The sequence below is a fragment of the Entelurus aequoreus genome, linkage group LG06 (genome assembly GCF_033978785.1).
Source record: "Entelurus aequoreus isolate RoL-2023_Sb linkage group LG06, RoL_Eaeq_v1.1, whole genome shotgun sequence".
Taxonomy (NCBI): Eukaryota; Metazoa; Chordata; class Actinopteri; order Syngnathiformes; family Syngnathidae; genus Entelurus; species Entelurus aequoreus.
In genome coordinates this window covers 36,381,081-36,403,059 of record NC_084736.1, presented here as the reverse complement: position 1 = coordinate 36,403,059, position 21,979 = coordinate 36,381,081, and the positions used below count along the sequence as shown (strand labels likewise).

Sequence of the window (21,979 nt, the reverse complement as noted above, 5' to 3'; positions counted from 1 at the left end):
TACTCTATTTACTTCATATCCATCCATCCATCCATTTTCTACTGCTTGTCCCTTTATTTTATTTATTTTGCATACGACTGCTGGATGAATACGATAATAAATAAATGAATACATTGTTTATGAAACCTTTCATTAAAAAATTAGCTCTATTTGATAACTTTGGAGCCATGAATCGACATTAGGTTTGAATTAATCGACCCAAATATTGACAGTATCAATATCAGCGGTATCAGTATAGGACTGATACTACAATTTCAGTGGTATCAGTATCTGTTTTTCATTAATTATATTAAAAGGAAGATAACAATGCATGTAATGCAATAACAGTACTGAAATGAAGGCTAAAAGGGCATTAATGGGAGATTTAAAAAAAAAAAAGAAGAAAAAAAGAAGTAACTAGTTACTTTTCACAGTAACACATTACTTTTTGGTGTAAGTAACTGAGTTAGTAACTGAGTTACTTTTTAAATAAAGTAACTAGTAACAGTAACTAGTTACTGTCAGGTTTGTCACTGACAGTTTAGTTATGTTTTGAGTTTTTCCTCTGTCTGTCTTTATTTCCTGTAAGCGCTCTTATTTTGTCTTTATTTCCTGCTTGTATCCCTGAGTGCTTTTCCCCCTCAGCTGTGGCTGATTGGCACCTGGCCACACCTGGTGTCAATCAGCCAGCTACTATTTAGTCCTGCTTTGCCCTCCAGTCAGGGCTGGAGTATTGTCATTATGATTGTCGCTAATGATTGTCAATGTCATTACTACTTGTCGTTGTAGCTTTGTCTACTTCTGTTCACTCTGCTCATGTCATAGTTCCTTCGTGTCACAGTAAGTGTTTTTGTTTCTTGTCCACAGTTAGCCTTTGTGCTAGTTTTTGTTCATAGCCAAGTTTGTTCTCCGCCTTGTGCGTGCCTTTTGTTTGTACCCTTTTGTTTTGTTCTTGTTTTAGTGTTAAATTAAATCATGTTTTCCTGCCGCCGTCTCTGCATCTTGGGGTTCGTCACCTACACACTCTGACAGTTACTGGTTTTCAGAAACTAACCCAACACTGCTAATAATACACCTTTTAGAGTAAATATTGGTAACACAGATGAATAATAGTACACCTTTTAGAGAAAATATTAAAAACAATTACTAATAATACACCTATTAAAGTAAATATTAGTAACAAAGATGACTAATAATACTCCTTTTAGAGTAAATATTAGTAACAAAGATGACTAATAATACACCTATTAGAGTAAATATTAGTAAGAATAATTACTAATAGTACACCTTTTAAAAAAATTAAAGTGTATTTACAGTAGTCATAATAAGCGCGTTGGATGTTACGTCATCAAAACATTTTGTTATAATTCCTCATTCCTGTCATTCATTAGAGAACCTTCCCAATTCCGACATTCCGCCCCGCCCCTGAAGGCAGCACAAGCTCCGCCCACGTGGCGGGATTTACTTTAATCTGCGCGCGCCAGCGTGGAACCTGTAACACGACGATGGCGTCCCGCGGCTCTTCACCTCAACTTCCTTCTTCTCCACGCTGACTGCCGCGCAGGAATCGAACCCGCGACTCGCAGGCTGTGAGGTGCACGCGCAACAAGTGACCCGAGGAAAAGTGCGCGATGTCTCTGCTGTGTGTCAGAGGTGAGTCGGCGTGCGCGTGCGCGTGTCGGAGACAAGACAAAGTTAAGGGAAGCAAAGTGCGGTATGACGTCACAAGCTGCTCACTTTTACATGTCTGCTGGGATGGAATGTTCTACACCTGCATGATTGTATACACCTGTATTTTTGTGTACACCTGTATGTATGAGTACACCTGTATGTATGAGTACACTTGCATGATTGTATACACCTGCATTTTTGTGTACACCTGTATGTATGAGTACACTTGTGTGTTTGTATACACCTGTATGTATGAGTACACTTGTATGTATGAGTACACCTGTGTGTTTGTGCACACCTGTATGTTTCATGCACAATGTATGATGCACTAGTTTACCTCTACCTGCTACAGTAAGTACAGTATGTGACTGAAGGAGTACTATATGTAGTACAGTATGACTAAAGGAGTACTATACATGGTACAGTAAGTACTTGTCACGCGATCTTGTCAACCTGTATGAAGTCAAGCGGGATAGACTTTAGAGTAGTCCGTGTGCAGTTTGCAAAGATGTACAGGTATTATCCATTGAAAACGGAGCATCACACACGCATTTCTGTGTAAATATTCTCTGCCTGCACGAGTGCTGGTGGCACTGGGGAGCTGCGGTTCATTGAAGGGAAGATGAATTCCAACAGGATCTGTCAGCTCCCCACATGGGAGCGGAATATGGCGTAGAGTAGTCAGTGTACAGCTTGTGTAGCAGTAGGGAAAGGAGTCGTGGTGGTGTAAATTTCTGGCAACACGCGCACGAGTGCTGGCTGCACTGGGGAGCTGTGGTTCATTGAAGGGAAGATGAATTCCGCCATGGCCGTCGTTGTTGCCACCGTCATGGCCGCCAGCCTTCCTTTTGTCATCTTCTTGTGTCAGCGACACCTGTGTCATAGAGTCAAAGATGTGAGGCGCAGCTGGGCACTGGAAGGCAAATACACATTTGTATCCTCGCAGACTCTTCACACAGCTGCTCCGTCAAAACACACCTTTGACAGCATAACAGCTTAACACCTTTGGCAAGACAACAACTTTAAAAAACAAATTTGACAACACAAGAAGTTAAAAACACTTGACAATACACCAAGTAAAACCTACACATTTGATAAGGCAAACACTTTGACAAATGTATTTGACAACGCAACTATTTTATTAAACACCTTTGACAACACAACAACTTTGAAAACAGCGACTTCTAAGAACATCTTTCACAACACAATTATTAAAACATTTTTGACATCACAACTTTAAAAAAACAATCCACCTTTGACCACACAATTTTGACCTAAAACACATTTAACAACACTTCACCTTTAAAACACCCTTGACAGAACAACAATTTTGAAAAACACTATTGACAACACAACAACTTAAAACATTTGACTAAACAACTGAAACATATTTGACAACACAACAACTTTAATATATACCTTTGACGACACAGCACATTAAAACACCTTTGACAGCCCAACGCATTAAAACACCTTTGACAGCACGACGACTTTCATGAACATCGCATCAGCTTAACACAACTTTGACAACACAACAACTTTAATATATACCTTTTGACAACACAAACAAAACACATTTGACAACACAACAAATTAAAACACATTTGACAGCCCAACGCATTAAAACACATTTGACAGCACGACTTTAATGAACATCGCAGCAACTTAAAACAACACAACACAACATAAAAACACATTTGACAACACAACAACTTTAAAATACACAACACAACTTAAAGCACGTTTGACAACACAACTTAAAACACCTTTGACAAAAACACATTTGACAACACTAAAACTTTAGAACACCTTTGACACTTTTGACAACACAACTTAATACACATTTGACAGCACAGCCACTTTTACAAAAACACCTTTGGCAGCACGACAACTTTGGCAAAAAACACCTTTGGCACCACGGCAACATTTGCAAAAACTCCTTGAGAACACAACAACTTAAAACACCTTTGACAACACGACAACTTTGACCAAAAACACATTTGGCAACACAACAACTTAAAACACCTTTGACAACACGACAACTTTGACCAAAAACACATTTGGCAACACAACAATTTTGACAAAAACACCTTTGGCAACACGACAACTTTGACCAAAAACACCTTTGGCAACACGACAACTTTGACCAAAAACACCTTTGGCAACACGACAACTTTGGCAACACGACAACTTTGACCAATAACTCCTTTGGCAACACGACAACTTAAAACACCTTTGACAACACTACAACTTTGACCAAAAACACCTTTGGCAACATGACAACTTTGACCAAAAACCCCTTTTAAACAACTTTGACAAAAACATCTTCGACAACTTTGACAAACACCTTTGACAACACGACAACTTTGACCAAAAACACCTTTGGCAACATGACAACTTTGACCAAAAACACCTTTTAAACAACTTTGACAAAAACGTCTTCGACAACTTTGACAAACACCTTTGACAACACGACAACTTTGACCAAAAACACCTTTGACAACATGACAACTTTGACCAAAACACCTTTGACAACTTTGACCAAAACACCTTTGACAACACAACAACCTTGACCAAAAACACCTTTGACAACTTTGACCTAAACACCTTTGACAACTTTGACAAAAACGCCTTCGACAACTTTGACAAACACCTTTGACAACACGACAACTTTGACCAAGAACGCCTTTGACAGCACGGCAACTTTGACAAATACACATTTTAAAATACAACAACTTAGACACCTTTGACAACACAACAACTTTGACAAAAAAACATTTGACAACACGACAACTTTGAACATGTTGTCCTCCATAGGGGTTGTGAGGTCAATTCCCCAAAAGCTAACGTAGACGTGATCTAAAATCAGCCTTCAAATGTCATCAATAGTTTTATTTTGAAATCATCTCTGACATTTCCTGAAAGTCTGCCCACCTTTTGAGTTGTGTACTTAACTAACCAACTAGTTAACTAACTTGGAGAGAAGTGGTTTGGCGCCACTTGTTTGGTTTGCAGGACTGCAGTCTAGTTGTGTGACTCGGACTACTAGTTGTCTAGTTTCCACAATTGGCCGTGACGCATGTGCACTTTATACAGAGAAATAAGGTGTAAATGATCTTTGAGCGCTCATTTAGTGACAAAGAAGGGGGAGTGTCTGTGAGAAGGGGGAGGGGACCACAGCGACCCCCGCTGCTCGTTGAGAAGAGCAACCCTCAGAAGATTCACCCCCCCCCCCCCCCCGCTCTGCATGCTTTTATAATTGACCTTCTGCTGCACGACACAGTGCGGAGGAGCGACACTCTGCTACGCTCTGTGCACGTGGGCGTGTGCACGTGGGCGTGTGCACGTGGGTGATAAAGTGGTTCCAGGTAACAAACGTATAAAAAAGAAAAAAAGTTTTCTTCCTATAGGCTAAGAGATGCAATCAGAGCGTGTGGAAAAGATCACATGTGGAAAAACCTGAAGAACTGCATCCTTGATCCTTCATCTTCTTGGTACTATGTGCTCAAAGGGTCTGCTTGACACCCCTGAGACCTGCTTGTGACACCCCTGAGACCTGCTTGTGACACCCCTGAGACCTGCTTGAGACACCCCTGAGACCTGCTTGAGACACCCCTGACACCTGCTTGTGAGACCCCTGACACCTGCTTGTGAGACCCCTGAGACCTACTTGTGACACCCCTGAGACCTGCTTGTGAGACCCCTGACACCTGCTTGTGAGACCCCTGAGACCTGCTTGTGAGACCCCTGACACCTGCTTGTGACGCCCCTGAGACCTGCTTGTGACGCCCCTGAGACCTGCTTGTGACGCCCCTGAGACCTGCTTGAGACCTTTGGACCTGCTTGTATCAATCTCAGGGAGATTTCCGAGACATTTAGAGAGATAATGAGGAAGTCAGTCACGTGATCAATGACGTAGATGAGGAACTTTGTAAAATAGTCTGTCTGCGTAGGAGCTTATAATAACAATATCATTCATATTTGCTTCATATTCAGGTCACCACATGTACATGGAAGATTTTTGGTGTTTTTAGAGAGTATAATGAGAGGATCTTCCATCCGTTGACTCAATTGTTAGATATTTATTAACCATTTAGAATGCATAAACAAATAAAAACATGTGTGTTCTTGTTTTGTGAATGTCTTTATTTGCAGTATGACTGCTCTAGTAATATGGTCAGAATGCAGAAGTGTTACTTTAGTGACGTAGGATCTACGGAAATTACCCAAGGTATTCGGAGCGGCATATTAAAAATGTGAAGACGTGACAACATTGTGTGTCATGTTGTGATGTTTAGTGTGCATTTTCACATACTTTGTGTATTGTAAATACAATGAATGTGTTTAATGATACAATGAAACACCAGTAAGCATATAAAGTCCATTTGGTTTTACTTTCTACTCATACTTTAATATAATATATTCACTTATAGCAGCTAGCTTAGTAATTAGCATGCAACCACTGCACTTTAAAGATGTGTCATCGTGTGTGCCTGCAGCTGTTGCATCATCACTCAGGTGTTATGTGGAATGTGACCCCACCTGCTTGAGGGCGCTCAGGTGAGAGCAGGAAGTATCAAGTGAGGACAGGAACTGACAGGTAAGGACAGGAAGAGACAGGTGTGTACAGGAAGAGACAGATGAGGACAACAGGTGTGTACAGGAAAGGACAGATGTGTACAGGAAGTGACAGGTGAGGACAAAGGGTGAAGACAGGAAGAGACAGGTGTGGACAGGAAGTGATGGGCGAGGACAACAGGTGAAAACAGGAAGTGACAGGTGAGGACAGGAAGTGACAGTTGTGAACAGGAAGTGACAGGTGAGGACAGCAGTGTTTCCCATAAACTGCCAAGATACCTGTGGTGGTGGGGGCGTGGCTATGGGCGTGGTCACCATGACATCATCGAGTAATTTGCATAATTTACTACAATGATATGATTTTCTCTAAAAAGGCTAAAAAAATGTATACTTACTAATTAATAACAGTTTTGTTTTAAACGTCCGTCCATCCATCCATTCATCCATCCATCCATCCATCCATTTTACAATATAATTACAACACTTTATGTACATATTTATATACAGATTTGAACAATAAGTTATTCACTGAAATATATTTATTAATTGTGGTTCTTACATAAAATATATCTTATAAAAATATAAAAGCTAAAATGTCTCTTAAAGCTCTGCCCCTTTAATTAGTGCATACTAAATAATTTAACTTTAGCCTACTACTACAACCATATTATTTACCAGCAACATAAAGTGAAACAGAGGCAGAGGTGTCCTGCCACAGTCAGTAACAAATAAACAGAAAACATTAGTGGTGGTAGATAGACACAAAGCTTCATCAAACATCTGATCCACTGAACAAAGAGCTCCAAAAATCTTGATCCTACACTTCTCTTTTGTAAAGTAAATCTGAACAGCCGATATGGGCATCTACATCAACTATATGATTTGCCTGAGAAGCTGGACAAGACCAAAAAAAAAAAAAACACATTTTTTGTGGCGGCCTTAATTCTTTCGTGGCGGGCCGCGACAAATAAATGAATGTGTGGGAAACACTGGACAGGAAGTTATAGTTGTGAACAGGAAGTGACAGGTGAGGACAAGAAGTGACAGTTGTGAACAGGAAGTGACAGGTGAGGACAGAAAGTCACAGCTGTGTACAGGAAGTGAAAGGTGAGGACAGGAAGTTACAGTTGTGTACAGGAAGTGAGGATGCAGCAGGCGAATGGCTGACTAAATGAGGAAGTCAAGTTTCATGGCGGCAGGAGTCTGGTGAAGGGGTTAATTTTTCTGTGTGTGTGTGTGTGTGTGTGTGTGTGTGTGTGTGTGTGTGTGTGTGTGTGTGTGTGTGTGTGTGTGTGTGCTGTGAGGACACCACCCAGCCTGCCAACATAATACTACTTCCTATTCCACTTCCTGTGAGTAGATGTGATCACATGATCAGTGTGGTGGTGTCACATGACTTCATGTGTCCAGGTGAGTTGGTGTTGATCACCTGGATGAATATAAACACGTCTAACTTCCTGTTCTGTGTCCCAACAACATGATCACTCCTGTATCACATGATATCAGCTTGCATGTAGAATGTGTGATATCATGTGCGATACAGGCAGTCCTGCAGAGTGTTTACTTGTGTGATATCATGTGTGATACAAGCAGTGTTTACCAGTGTGTGATATCATGTGCGATACAAGCAGTCCTACAGAGTGTTTACTTGTGTGGTGTGATATCATGTGCGATACAAGCAGTCCCGAGTGTTAACTTGTGTGTGCGTGATATCATGTGCGATACAAACAGTCCTGCCGTGTGTTTACTTGTGTGTGATATTATGTGCGTTACAAGCAGTGTTTACTCGTGTGTGATATCATGTGCGATACAAGCAGTCCAACAGATTGTTTACTTGTGTGTGATATCATGTGCGATACAAGCAGTCCTACAGAGTGTTTACTTGTGTGTGATATCATGTGCGATAGAAGCAGTCCTACAGAGTGTTTACCTGTGTGTGATATAATGTGCGATAGAAGCAGTCCTACTGAGTGTTTACTTGTGTGTGATATCATGTGCGATACAAACAGTCCTGCAGCATGTTTACTTTTGTGTGATATGTGCGATACAAGCAGTCTTGCAGCGTGTTTACTTGCGTGTGATATCATGTGCGATACAAGCAAGAGTCCTGCAGAAGGTTTACTTGTGTGTGATATCATGTGCGATATGAGCAGAGTGTTTACTTGTGTGTGTGATATCATGTGCGATACAAGCAGTCCTGCAGAGTGTTTACTTGTGTGTGATATCATGTGCGTTACAAGCAGATGGTTCACTTGTGTGTGATATAATGTGCGATACAAGCAGTCCTGCAGAGTGTTTACTTGTGTAATATGTGTGATACAAGCAGAGTGTTTACTTGTGTATGATATCATGTGCGATACAAGCAGAGTGTTTACTTTTGTGTGATATCATGTGTGATACAAGCAGTCCTGCAGCGTGTTTACTTGTGTGTGATATCTTGTGCAATACAAGCAGAGTATTTAGTTGTGTTTGATATCATGTGCAATACAAACAATGTTTACTTGTGTGTGATATCATGTGCAATACAAGCAGATAGTTTACTTGTGTGATATCATGTGCGATACAAGCAGAGTTGACTTGTGTGATATCATGTGCGATACGAACAGAGTGTTGACTTGTGTGTGATATCATGCGCGATACAAGGAAAGTTTTTACTTGTGTATAATATCATGTGCGATACAAGCAGAGTGTTTACTTGTGTGTAGGGTTGGGTATCGTTTGAGTTCGAACGATTCCAATTCCGATTCCGATTCTTTGTTTCGATTCCAATTCCTGACGATTCTCGATTCCGATTCTTTTAAGAAGCAGGGTCGAAAAAAAGTTTAGGATATTTTAAATGAGCTAGCTAACCTACAGTCTTTCTGAATGAAATAGTCTGACATTCTCCATCAATTTTAATTCTATTAACTTTTTATGAACTTTACTATAAATTCCTCACAGGGCTGTTTTCAACTAGAATATAAATATCAAATCTATGAACTTGAATATAAATTATGAATACATTTTCCCCAGGGGTACACTTTCCTCAAGAGAGCTTTATTTTTGAAAACCTCATGAAAACACATTTACACATAAGTGTATGATGCTGCAGGAAACCTCATGAAAACACATTTACACACACAAGTGTATGATGCTGCAGGTACTTAAAAATGTTACCGTGCTCCCACTGATGGGCTAACCTGGTGCAGAAAAGCAAATAAACAATCAATCAATCAATCAATCAATGTTTATTTATATAGCCCTAAATCACAAGTGTCTCAAAGGGCTGTACAAGCCACAACGACATCCTCGGTACAGAGCCCACATACGGGCAAGGAAAACTCACCCCAGTGGGACGTCAATGTCAATGACTATGAGAAACCTTGGAGAGGACCGCATATGTGGGTAACCCCTCCCCCCCCTCTAGGGGAGACCGAAAGCAATGGATGTCGAGTGGGTCTGACATAATATTGTGAAAGTCCAACACATCAGCGAAAGTCCAGTCCATGGTGGGGCCAGCAGGAACCATCCCGAGCGGAGACGGGTCAGCAGCGTAGAGATGTCCCCATCCGATGAACAGGCTAGCGGTCCACCCCGGGTTGGGAGCAGAGTAGAAAAGAAAAGAAAAGAAACGGCAGATCAACTGGTCTAAAAAGGGAGTCTATTTAAAGGCTAGAGTATACAAATGAGTTTTAAGATGAGACTTAAATGCTTCTACTGAGGTAGCATCTCTAACTTTTACCGGGAGGGCATTCCATAGTATTGGAGCCCGAATAGAAAACGCTCTATAGCCCGCAGACTTTTTTCGGGCTCTGGGAATCACTAATAAGCCAGAGTTCTTTGAACGCAGATTTCTTGCCGGGACATATGGTACAATACAATCGGCAAGATAGGCAGGAGCTTGACCGTGTAGTATTTTATACGTAAGTAGTAAAACCTTAAAGTCGCATCTTAGGTGCACAGGAAGCCAGTGCAAGTGAGCCAGTATAGGCGTAATATGATCAAACTTTCTTGTTTTTGTCAAAAGTCTAGCAGCCGCATTTTGTACCATCTGTAATCTTTTAACGCTAGACATAGGGAGGCCCGAAAATAAAACGTTACAGTAATCGAGACGAGACGTAACGAACACATGGATAATGATCTCAGCATCGTTTGTGGACAAAATGGAACGAATTTTAGCGATATTACGGAGATGAAAGGAGGCCGTTTTAGTAACACTCTTAATGTGTGACTCAAACGAGAGAGTTGGGTCGAAGATAATACCCAGATTCTTTACCGAGTCGCCTTGTTTAATTGTTTGGTTGTCAAATGTTAAGGTGGTATTATTAAATAGATGTCGGTGTTGAGCATGACCGATAATCAGCATTTCCGTTTTCTTAGCGTTGAGTTGCAAAAAGTTAGCGGACATCCATTGTTTAATTTCATTAAGACACGCCTCCAGCTGACTACAATCCGGCGTGTTGGTCAGCTTTAGGGGCATGTAGAGTTGGGTGTCATCAGCATAACAGTGAAAGCTAACACCGTATTTGCGTATGATGTCACCTAGCGGCAGCATGTAAATAGTAAAGAGTACAGGGCCAAGAACCGAACCCTGGGGAACTCCGCACGTTACCTTAACATAGTCCGAGGTCACATTGTTATGGGAGACACACTGCATCCTGTCAGTAAGATAAGAGTTAAACTAAGACAAGGCTAAGTCTGACATCCCAATACGCGTTTTGATACGCTCTAATAAAACATTATGATCAACAGTATCGAAAGCGGCGCTAAGATCAAGAAGCAGCAACATAGATGACGCATCAGAATCCATCGTTAGCAATAGATCATTAGTCATTTTTGCGAGGGCTGTCTCCGTAGAGTGATTTGCCCTGAAACCGGATTGAAAAGGTTCACAGAGATTGTTAGACGCTAAGTGTTCATTTAGCTGCTGTGCGACAATTTTTTTGAGGATTTTCGAGATAAACGGAAGGTCGACGCGTCGTATATTTACGTCACACTACCGTCATGGCGAAGCGCAAAGCAGACGATCAAAGCAGACGATGCGAGCGGTGCGAGCGAGGGGGGAAAAGCATGCCAAAAGTGGTCAAAAGTGTGGGAGTATTTTAATAAACGGCCTAATAATGTTGTTGTATGCACACTGTGTCGAGCAGAAATGGCCTATCATAGCAGCACAACGGCTATGAACGAACATTTGAAAAGAAAACCATCAACTAGTCAATCGTCCGCGCGAGCATACGTTGTCATCATTACACAAAAACATGAATGTGTCATTTGTATCTGCTAGGGGTGTAACGGTACGTGTTTTGTATTGAACCGTTTCGGTACGGGGCTTTCGGTTCGGTACGGGGGTGTACCGAACGAGTTTCTAAGCTAAAGCTAAAGTCTTAACAAGCTGCTTTGCTCCTACTGCCTCTGTCTCAGCACGCAGCATTGTCCCACCCACACAACCATCTGATTGGTTACACACAAAGCATTGTCAGCCAATCAGCAGTGCGCATTCAGAGCGCATGTAGTCAGCGCTTCAGCGTGGAGCAGATAGGTGTTTAGCAGGTGAGCATCAGGCAGCGGACTCTCCCCAAATGATAATAAACACCTCCCAGTCAACTACTAGTAACATCACTATGAGCCCGTTGACCTTCTAGAAACTTAAACTGCAGCTCAGCTCACTCGCAGTCCTGGTTTGAGGTGAAGGCTAATTACCTCTCAGTTCCAGCCACATCGACCCCTTCTGAGCGCCTATTTTCAGCTGCTGGGAATATTGTAAACATGAAAAGAACCAGAGCATGTACACATGCTAACCTTTCTTCATTACAACTGTTAGTCACTCACTGGAATGAGTAGAATTGGTTATTGTGTACTGTGTTGGACTGGATGTTTATTTTGCACATTTGAAAAGCAATACTTAATGTTTACAGTGCTTTAGAATATTTAGATTGGCACTTTTTTGTATTGGATGTTTATCTTTATTTTTGCACATTTTAGCAAATAAGCAATACTTTCACTTTTGTTCAAATGTTTACACTGTTGTTACAGAATATTTCGTTTTGCACTTTTTTGTATTGGATGTTTATCTTTATTTTTGCACATTTTAAAGCAAAATAAGCAATACTTTTACTTTTGAAATGCTTATACTATTGCAGAATATTAAGATTTGCACTGGTAGTTGACTTTTATATTTGCACATTAAAAATCAAATAAGCTACTTTTAATTTAGTTAAATGTTAAAAGTTTTAAATGTTTACATTGTTACAGAATATTTAGTCATGTTGTTGTCAATGTTGACTGAGTGGCCATACTTCTTTTTTTTTGTAAATAAAAGCCATGCCTTTTGAAAAAACGGGCCTACATTTATTTTTTCATCTTCATTTTGAATAAAAAAATAATCAGTAAAAGGAAAAATAATCTATTGATTAATTGAAAAAAATAATCTATAGATTAACAGATTAATCGAAAAAAATAATCTATAGATTAATCGATAGAAAAATAATCGTTAGCTGCAGCCTTAGTCAGGATCGAGGTTAGGTCTTTTGAGTAGAGGATGAATAACCGCTTTTTTGAATGCTAGGGGAACAGTGCCAGAGGAAAGTGATAAGTTTATCATATTTAACACTGATGGACCTAATAATACAAAAAGCTCCTTGATAAGTTTCCCAGGAATTGGGTCAAGTAAACATGTTGTTTGTTTTGTCCCATTTACACATTTTAACAATTCCTCCAATGTTATTTCATCAAAGAGAGAGAAACTATTTTGGAGGGCAGTGTCCGTCGTATATACAGTCGTATCTGTGTTAATAGAACCCAGTTGTAGCTGAGATGCGTTGTCTTTAATCTCTTTTCTAATGACTTCAATTTTCTTATTAAAGAAATTCATAAAGTCATCTGCTGAGTGGGTGGAGCTACTGGGAGGAGTCCCTTGTTGGGTTAGCGATGCTACTGTACTAAACAAAAATTTAGGATCATTTTTGTTGAGGTGGATGAGATTTGAGTAATATTTAGCTTTAGCTGAGGTAAGCATGCGTTTATAAGTTATTAAACTATCACTCCATGCTTGATGGAAAACCTCAAGTTTAGTCGCACGCCATTTGCGTTCCAGCTTTCTACATGATAATTTCTGGGCTTTAGTTTCTTCTGTAAACTATGGAGTACGCCTTTTAGGGGCCCTTTTTAGCTTTAGCGGTGCTACACTATCAATGGTGTCGCGCAGGGCGTCGTTAAAGTTGTTAGTGAGGTTATCAATAGAGCCCACATAATTTGGGAATGGTGCCATTACCGAAGGCAGTAGGTCAGTAAGAGTCGTCGTTGTGGCAGCATTAATGTTGCGGCTGCTACAGTAGTTATTATTAGTTTGTTGACAATGAGTCAGAACTTTGAATTTTATAAGGTAATGATCGGACATTACTTTAGTGTACGGGAGTATCGTAACTTTGGAGGTGGTGACACCCCTGACAAGCACTAGATCTATCGTATTACCGTTGCGATGCGTGGGTTCATTTATTATTTGTGTAAGACCACAGCTATCAATAAACAATAAGAAACAACTTGCAAAACCCAGTCCAGATTAGCAGCAGGTACAGTATAAAATCAGAGACAGTTCTTGTTTAGGAAAATGACCATATCCGCCTTCTCAGGCAGGATGCGTGAGCGTTCTGGACAGATAGTGTCTCCTGCTGTGGAAAATACACGTTCGCTGGGTGTGGAAGAAGCTTGAACGCATAAATAGGAGAAAGCAAGATCTGACAGCAAAGGATAAGTCTTTTGTTGGTTCCACCACCATGCAGCAGGGTCGTCAGACATAAGTATCGGTGGAACGTCCTGGTACATCTGCAGCTCTCTCTCCACTCGTTTCTTGATGGACATGGAGCTCTGTTATTTCGTGGTTATTTCACTTTTTTTTGTAAAGTAAAGCCACACTTTCGACCGCCGACGCCCGCTATCCATGCTTGAGCTTGACTGACTCGCTCGGCTATGCTAACACTTCCGGCGGTGGACGCTTCTTCGTTGGTGTTCAGCGGCTTCTTCTTCCGGTCGGCGGACATATTTTTTTCCGGTCGGCGGACTGGGTATCGAAACTAGGAATCGAAATTTAAACTTTTGAACGATTCAGGGAGAATCGGAAAGTTAGTCCCGGTTCCAATCGATACTCGATACTCGATACCCAACCCTACTTGTGTGTGATATCACGTGTGATACAAGCAGAGTGTTGTACAAAGATGACAGACAGTTATCATCTAAATGTCCTCCAATAAGCACACAATTTCTTCTATTTTACTGAAGTCATTCACTAAAAGGAAACATGCTAGGCTATAGGTTACTAGGAGCTAGCAGCTACACAACAGCTAAGCACACAATACAACAGAAGCTAGACATAGGTAATAATCATTAAACAATATGTTTGTCAATATAAACAAGTGTCAAATAATTATAGTTACATATTACTTACACATACAAAGGTATGTTAGAAAGTATCCAGTAACAAACGTGTCCGCATCATTCAACTTGCAGCTTAACTTCATGAAATATTGTGACCACTTGGTGTCACCACAAAAATCACTTGCCACTCCACTTTAACTTAAAGACAGCATAAGTCCATTCCACATGGGTAATAATAAATATTAATGTTTTAATAACTACCATTGTTGTCTCTTTGACTCATTTCACTTCATCAAACATTCTCTAACATTCACACCACTAAATAATACATGATGTAGGATTCCTGCTGATATCGTATCGGCTCAATATCGGTATTGGCCAATACTGCATACTCAAATACTGGTATCGGAAGTTGAGACAACCCTAGAAAATAATCAGAGGGATATATATCAGATATAAAAATATGAATAAATGTAATGATATTCAAAAACAATTTTGACAATTGAAATCATAATAATAACATTTAATAATCAATAATTATCATAATCCTAAAATAAAAATAATATTTAGTAATCTAATCATCATCATAATCCTATATTTATAATGACATTTAGTAACCAATAATTATCATCATAATCCTATAATCATATTAACACTTAGTAATCAATAATTATAATCTTAATCCTATAATCTTAATAATAACATTTAGTAATAAATATTTATCATCAATGCTATAATCAGAATCATAACATTTACTAATCAATAATTATCATCTTAATCCTATAATCATAATAACATTTAGTAGGGATGTAACGGTACGTGTATTTGTATTGATCCGTTTCGGTTTGAGGGTTCGGTTCGGAGGTGTATCGAACGAGTTTCCACACAAACATATTAAGTAGCCGCCTCCGCTTCCTTCTGCCTTTGTCTCTGTCAGTCCTCTACACAGCACCCAGCATTGTCCCACCCACACAACCATCTGATTGGTTACAAACAGAGCGGTAACAGCCAATCAGCAGTGCATATTCAGAGCGGTAACAGCCAATCAGCAGTGCGTATTCAGAGCGCATGTAGTTAGTGCTTAGCGTTAAGCAGGTAAGCATCAGGCAGCGGACTCTCCCCAAATGATAATAAACACCTCCCAGTCAACTACTAGTAACATCACTATGAGCCTGTTGACCTTCTAGAAATATAAAAGGCAGTTCAGCTCGCTCGCAGTCCTGGCTTGAGGTGAAGGCTAATTAGCTTTTAGCGTAACGTTAGCTCATTTTCCGGTGTGTGTGTGTGTGTGTGTGTGTGTGTGTGAGTGTGAGTGTGTGTGTGTGTGTGTGTGTGTGTGTGTGTGTGTGTGTGTGTGTGTGTGTGTGTGTGTGTGTGTGTGTGTTACGGACAGCAAAGCCCTGTCTGTCTGTTATTTCACTTTTCCTTTTTCTGTGTTGATTGAGCTGTGTTGAAGCAACAAAAAAGGACATTATGTTAAATGAAGAGTTTCTGTCTGTGATAGTTGATGTAATAATGTAACTGCATCATTAAGCTTACATGAACTCCATGGTGTTCAGGGATGAATAGTCTCTCCTATTGCTATTGTACCATTTTTTAGCTATAGTTACATTAATCATTAGTAATGCAGCAGCCTAGTTTTGAATGGCAGGGTCCCTGCTATCACATGTTGATAAAAATATAACATTTACATAATAAAAATCAACTACAGGCTTCCCAAATGCTGTAATAAATTAAGCATGATGAGTTGACTTGAAACTGTTTAATGTTGCGCTTTTTATATGTAGAAGAAAAGTTTTGTAATTTTATTTAATCTGAGCAACAACTTGAGGCAGTTTAATGTTGATTAACGTGGGCAGAATTATTATAGTGTTCCCAATGTTAAAAGGATAAAGCCATTGTTTACAAATTTGGTAAATAAATAACCAAAAAGATTATATTTTGTTGTTTTCTTACTGTACCGAAAATGAACCGAACCGTGACCTCTAAACCAAGGTACGTACCAAACCGAAATTTTTGTGTACCGTTACACCCCTAACATTTAGTAATCAATAATTATCATCTTAATCCTATAACCATAACATTTAGTAATTAATAATTATCTTAATCCTATAATGATAATTAGGGATGTCCGATAATGGCTTTTTTGCCAATATCCGATATTGTCCAACTCTTAATTACCGATTCCGATATCAACAGATACCAATATATACAGTCGTGGAATTAACACATTATCATGCCTAATTTTGTTGTGATGCCCCGCTGGATGCATTAAACAATATAACAAGGTTTTCCAAAACTCAACTCAAGTTATGGAAAAAAATGCCAACATGGCGCTGCCATATTTATTATTGAAGTCACAAAGTGCATTATTTTTTTTTAACATGCCTCCCTGAGAGAGCATGAGGAGGTTGAGGTGGGTGGGGTTGGGGGGGGGGGGTGTTTATTGTAGCGTCCCGGATGAGTTAGTGCTGCAAGGGGTTCTGGGTATTTGTTCTGTTGTGTTTATGTTGTGTTATGGTGCGGATGTTCTCCCGAAATGTGTTTGTCATTCTTGTTTGGTGTGGGTTCACAGTGTGGCGCACATTTGTAACAGTGTTGAAGTTGTTTATACGGCACCCTCAGTGTGACCTGTATGGCTGTTGAGCAAGTATGCTTTGCATTCACTTGTGTGTGTGAAAAGCCGTAGATATTATGTGACTGGGCCAGCTCGCAAAGGAAGTGCCCTTAAGGTTGATTGGCGCTCTGTACCTCCCCCTACGCCCATGTACACAGCGGCATTTTAAAAAGTCATACATTCTACTTTTTAAAACCGATAACGATCATTTTGAAACCGATCATTTCCGATATCACATTTTAAAGCATTTATCGGCCAATAATATCGGCAGTCCGATATTATCGGACATCCATAATGATAATCATAACATTTAGTAATCAATAATTATCATCTTAATCCTATAATCATAATCATAACATTTAGTAATATCAATAATTATCATCATAATCCTATAATCAAAATAACATTTAGTAATCAATTATCATTATAATCCTATAATCAAAATAAAATTTACTAATCAATAACTATCGTCTTAATCCTATAATCATAACATTTAGTAATCAATAATTATCTTCATAATCCTATAATCAGAATCATAACATTTAGTAATCAATAATTATCATCATAATCCTATAATCATAATAATCTTTAGTAATCAATAATTATCATCTTAATCCTATAATCATAATAACATTTAGTAATCAATAATTATCTTAATCCTATAATCATAATAATAACATTTAGTAATCAAAAATTATCATCTTATTCCTATAATCATAACATTTAGTAATCAATAATTATAATCTTAATCCTATAATCCTAATAACATTTAGTAATCAAAAATTATCATCTTATTCCTATAATCATAACATTTAGTAATCAATAATTATAATCTTAATCCTATAATCCTAATAATAACATTTAGTAATCAATAATTATCATCAATGCTATAATCAGAATCATAACATTTAGTAATCAATAATTATCATCATAATCCTATAATCATAATAACATTTAGTAATCAATAATTATCATCTTATTCCTATAATCATAACATTTAGTAATCAATAATTATAATCTTAATCCTATAATCCTAATAATAACATTTAGTAATCAATAATTATCATCAATGCTATAATCAGAATCATAACATTTAGTAATCAATAATTATCACCCTTCCAACCCGCACCAAGCCAGCGTGGAAGGTGTAGGCTAATAACCAGCATGAAGAGTACGCCAAGAGAGATTGTTCACTATGGCAGAAACATGCTGAGGCTTTCGTCCAGCAGTGGACTGACAACGGCTGATGATGATGATGATGAATTATCATCATAATCCTATAATCATAATAACATTTAGTAATCAATAATTATAATCATAATCCTATAATCATAATAATAATATTTAGTAATCAATAATTATCATCCTAATATAATCATAATATTAACATTTAGTATTCAATAAATACAAATGGTCTTCCTGTGAGTTGGAACATGGCGTGTACAAGCTGGGAAGAAGATGACATCATCATATAATAATAATACACCATGTAGAGAAGATGACATCATCATATAATAATACACCATGTAGAGAAGATGACATCCTCATATAATAATAATAATAATAATAATAATAATACACCATGTAGAGATGACATCATCATATAATAATACAGCATGTAGAGAAGATGACATCATCATATAATAATACACCATGTAGAGAAGATGACATCATCATATAATAATAATACAGCATGTAGAGATGACATCATCATATAATAATAATACACCATGTAGAGAAGATGACATCATATAATAATAATACACCATGTAGAGAAGATGGCATCATCATATAATAATATTACACCATGTAGAGAAGATGACATAATCATATAATAATACAGCATGTAGAGAAAATGATATCATCATATAATAATACAGCATGTAAAGCAGCTGACATCATCATATAATAATACAGCATGTAGAGAAGATGACATCATCATATGATAATAATACACTATGTAGAGAAGACGACATCATCATATAATAATAATACATCATGTAGAGAAGATGACATCATCATATAATAATACACCATGTAGAGAAGATGACATCATATAATAATAATAATACATCATGTAGAAATGACATCATCGTATAATAATAATACACCATGTAGAGAAGATGACATCATATAATAATAATACACCATGTAGAGAAGATGGCATCATCATATAATAATATTACACCATGTAGAGAAGATGACATAATCATATAATAATACAGCATGTAGAGAAAATGATATCATCATATAATATTACAACATGTAGAGAAGATAACATCATCATATAATAATAATAATACACCATTTGGAGAAAATGACATCATATAATAATAATACACCATGAAGAGAAGATGACATCATATAATAATATTACACCATGTAGAGAAGATGACATCATCATATAATAATAATAATAATAATACAGCATGTAGAGAAGATGACCTCATCATATAATAATAATAGTAATAATACAGCATGTAGAGAAGATGACATCATCATATAATAATACACCAAGTAGAGAAGATGACATCATCATATAATAATAATACAGCATGCAGAGAAGATGACATCATCATATAATAATACAGCATGTAGAGAAGATGACATCATATAATAATAATACAGCATGTAGAGAAGATGACATTATCATATAATAATACTACACCATGTAGAGAAGATGACATCATCATATAATAATAATACAGCATGTAGAGAAGATGACATCATATAATAATAATACAGCATGTAGAGAAGATGACTATCATATAATAATACTACACCATGTAGAGAAGATGACATCATCATATAATAATAATACAGCATGTAGAGAAGATGACATCATCATATAATAATACAGCATGTAGAGAAGATGACATCATCATATAATAATAATACACCATGTAGAGAAGATGACATTGTCATATAATAATAGTACACCATGTAGAGAAGATGACATCATCATATAATAATAATACAGCATGTAGAGAAGATGACATCATCATATAATAATACAGCATGTAAAGAAGATGACATCATCATATAATAATAATACACAATGTAGAAGTCATCACACACAGATGATTTATTCTGACATGTGATTGTGGTCCACTCAAAGGTCAAAGGTGACCCCTTCTTTGGGTGTGCATCATTTGACAAAGGCTGGTGTGTGCGTGTGTGTGTTTGTGTGTAAGTGCGTGTGTGTGAGTGTGTGTGTGTCACAATGCAGCCTGCTGGCCTGCAGAGCAGATTAAGGACCAGCATCAGATTAGTAAAGCAAGTCACGTCACACACTTGCTGACTGGCTGTAATCCCACTGTGACCCACTGCAGCACTGACCTTTGACCCCTGGGGGCTGCCATACTGAGTGTTTGTTGCCATTCGCTCTGATTATGAGGTGTGCACCTGAACGCATCACTGCATCTGCAGCGGCAGTTTACTCACCTTGTTGAAGCAGAAAGTGTCCCTAAACTTTTGAGCAGTTGGGTGTGAAGATGAATGACCTTTCAACCTTCTGGTCTCACGTCCACAGCCTCGTCTTCACCCTCAGACGTCAGACATGCACTTTGATGTCCCAAAGCATTTCAACTTTTTGTGCTTTTATTGTGAAACATCACCTTTGATAATTCACTTCCTTCACACATGCAACACATTTCCATCTCCAAAGTGAAGTGTGTATAAGACGACAATATGTTCAAATCCAGGTGTATAAGACGACAATATGTTCAAATCCAAGTGTATAAGACGACAATATGTTCAAATCCAGGTGTATAAGACGACAATATTTTCAAATCCAAGTGTATAATACGACAATATGTTCAAATCCAGGTGTATAAGACGATAATATGTTCAAAGTCCGGTGTATAAGACGGCAATATGTTCAAATCCAGGTGTATAAGACGACAATATGTTGAAATCCAGGTGTATAAGACGACTATATGCTCAAATCCAGGTGTATAAGACGACAACATGTTCAAATCCAGGTGTATAAGACGACAATATGTTCAAATCCAGGTGTATAAGACGACAATATGTTCAAAGTCTGGTGTATAAGACGGCAATATGTTCAAATCCTGGTGTATAAGACGACTATATGTTCAAATCCAGGTGTATAAGACGACAATATGTTCAAATCCAGGTGTATAAGACGACAATAAGTTCAAATCCAGGTGTATAAGACGACAATATGTTCAAATCCAGGTGTATAAGACGACATTATGTTCAAATCCAGGTGTATAAGACGACAATATGTTCAAATCCAGGTGTATAAGACGACAATATGTTCAAAGCCAGGTGTATAGGACGACAATATGTTCAAATCCAGGTGTGTAAGACGACAATATGTTCAAAGCCAGGTGTATAAGACGACAATATGTTGAAATCAAGTTGTATAAGACGACAATATGTTCAAATCCAGGTGTATAAGATGACAATATGTTCAAATCCAGGTGTATAAGACGACAATATGTTCAAAGCCAGGTGTATAAGACGACAATATGTTCAAAGCCAGGTGTATAAGACGACAATATGTTCAAAGCCAGGTGTATAAGACGACAATATGTTCAAAGCCAGGTGTATAAGACGACAATATGTTGAAATCAAGGTGTATAAGACGACAATATGTTCAAATCCAAGTGTATAAGACAATATGTTCAAATCCAAGTGTATAAGACGACAATATGTTGAAATCAAGGTGTGTAAGACGACAATATGTTGAAATCCAAGTGTATAAGACGACAATATGTTCAAATCCAGGTGTATAAGACGACAATATGTTCAAAGCCA

At 38.2% G+C, this 21,979-nt stretch overlaps 1 protein-coding gene across 1 annotated transcript in view; it reads left to right on the top strand.

The window, feature by feature from the left end:
- The first annotated feature begins 712 nt into the window (after window positions 1-712).
- Window positions 713-21,979, top strand: part of LOC133652192 (uncharacterized) — a 94,450-nt gene continuing 73,183 nt past the window's right edge. Inside the window, exons 1-2 of the mRNA XM_062050664.1 lie at window positions 713-819; window positions 1,371-1,632. Coding sequence (XP_061906648.1) covers window positions 1,611-1,632 — 22 coding nt within the window. The 5' untranslated portion in view covers window positions 713-819; window positions 1,371-1,610. The remainder of the gene's footprint in view (window positions 820-1,370; window positions 1,633-21,979) is intronic.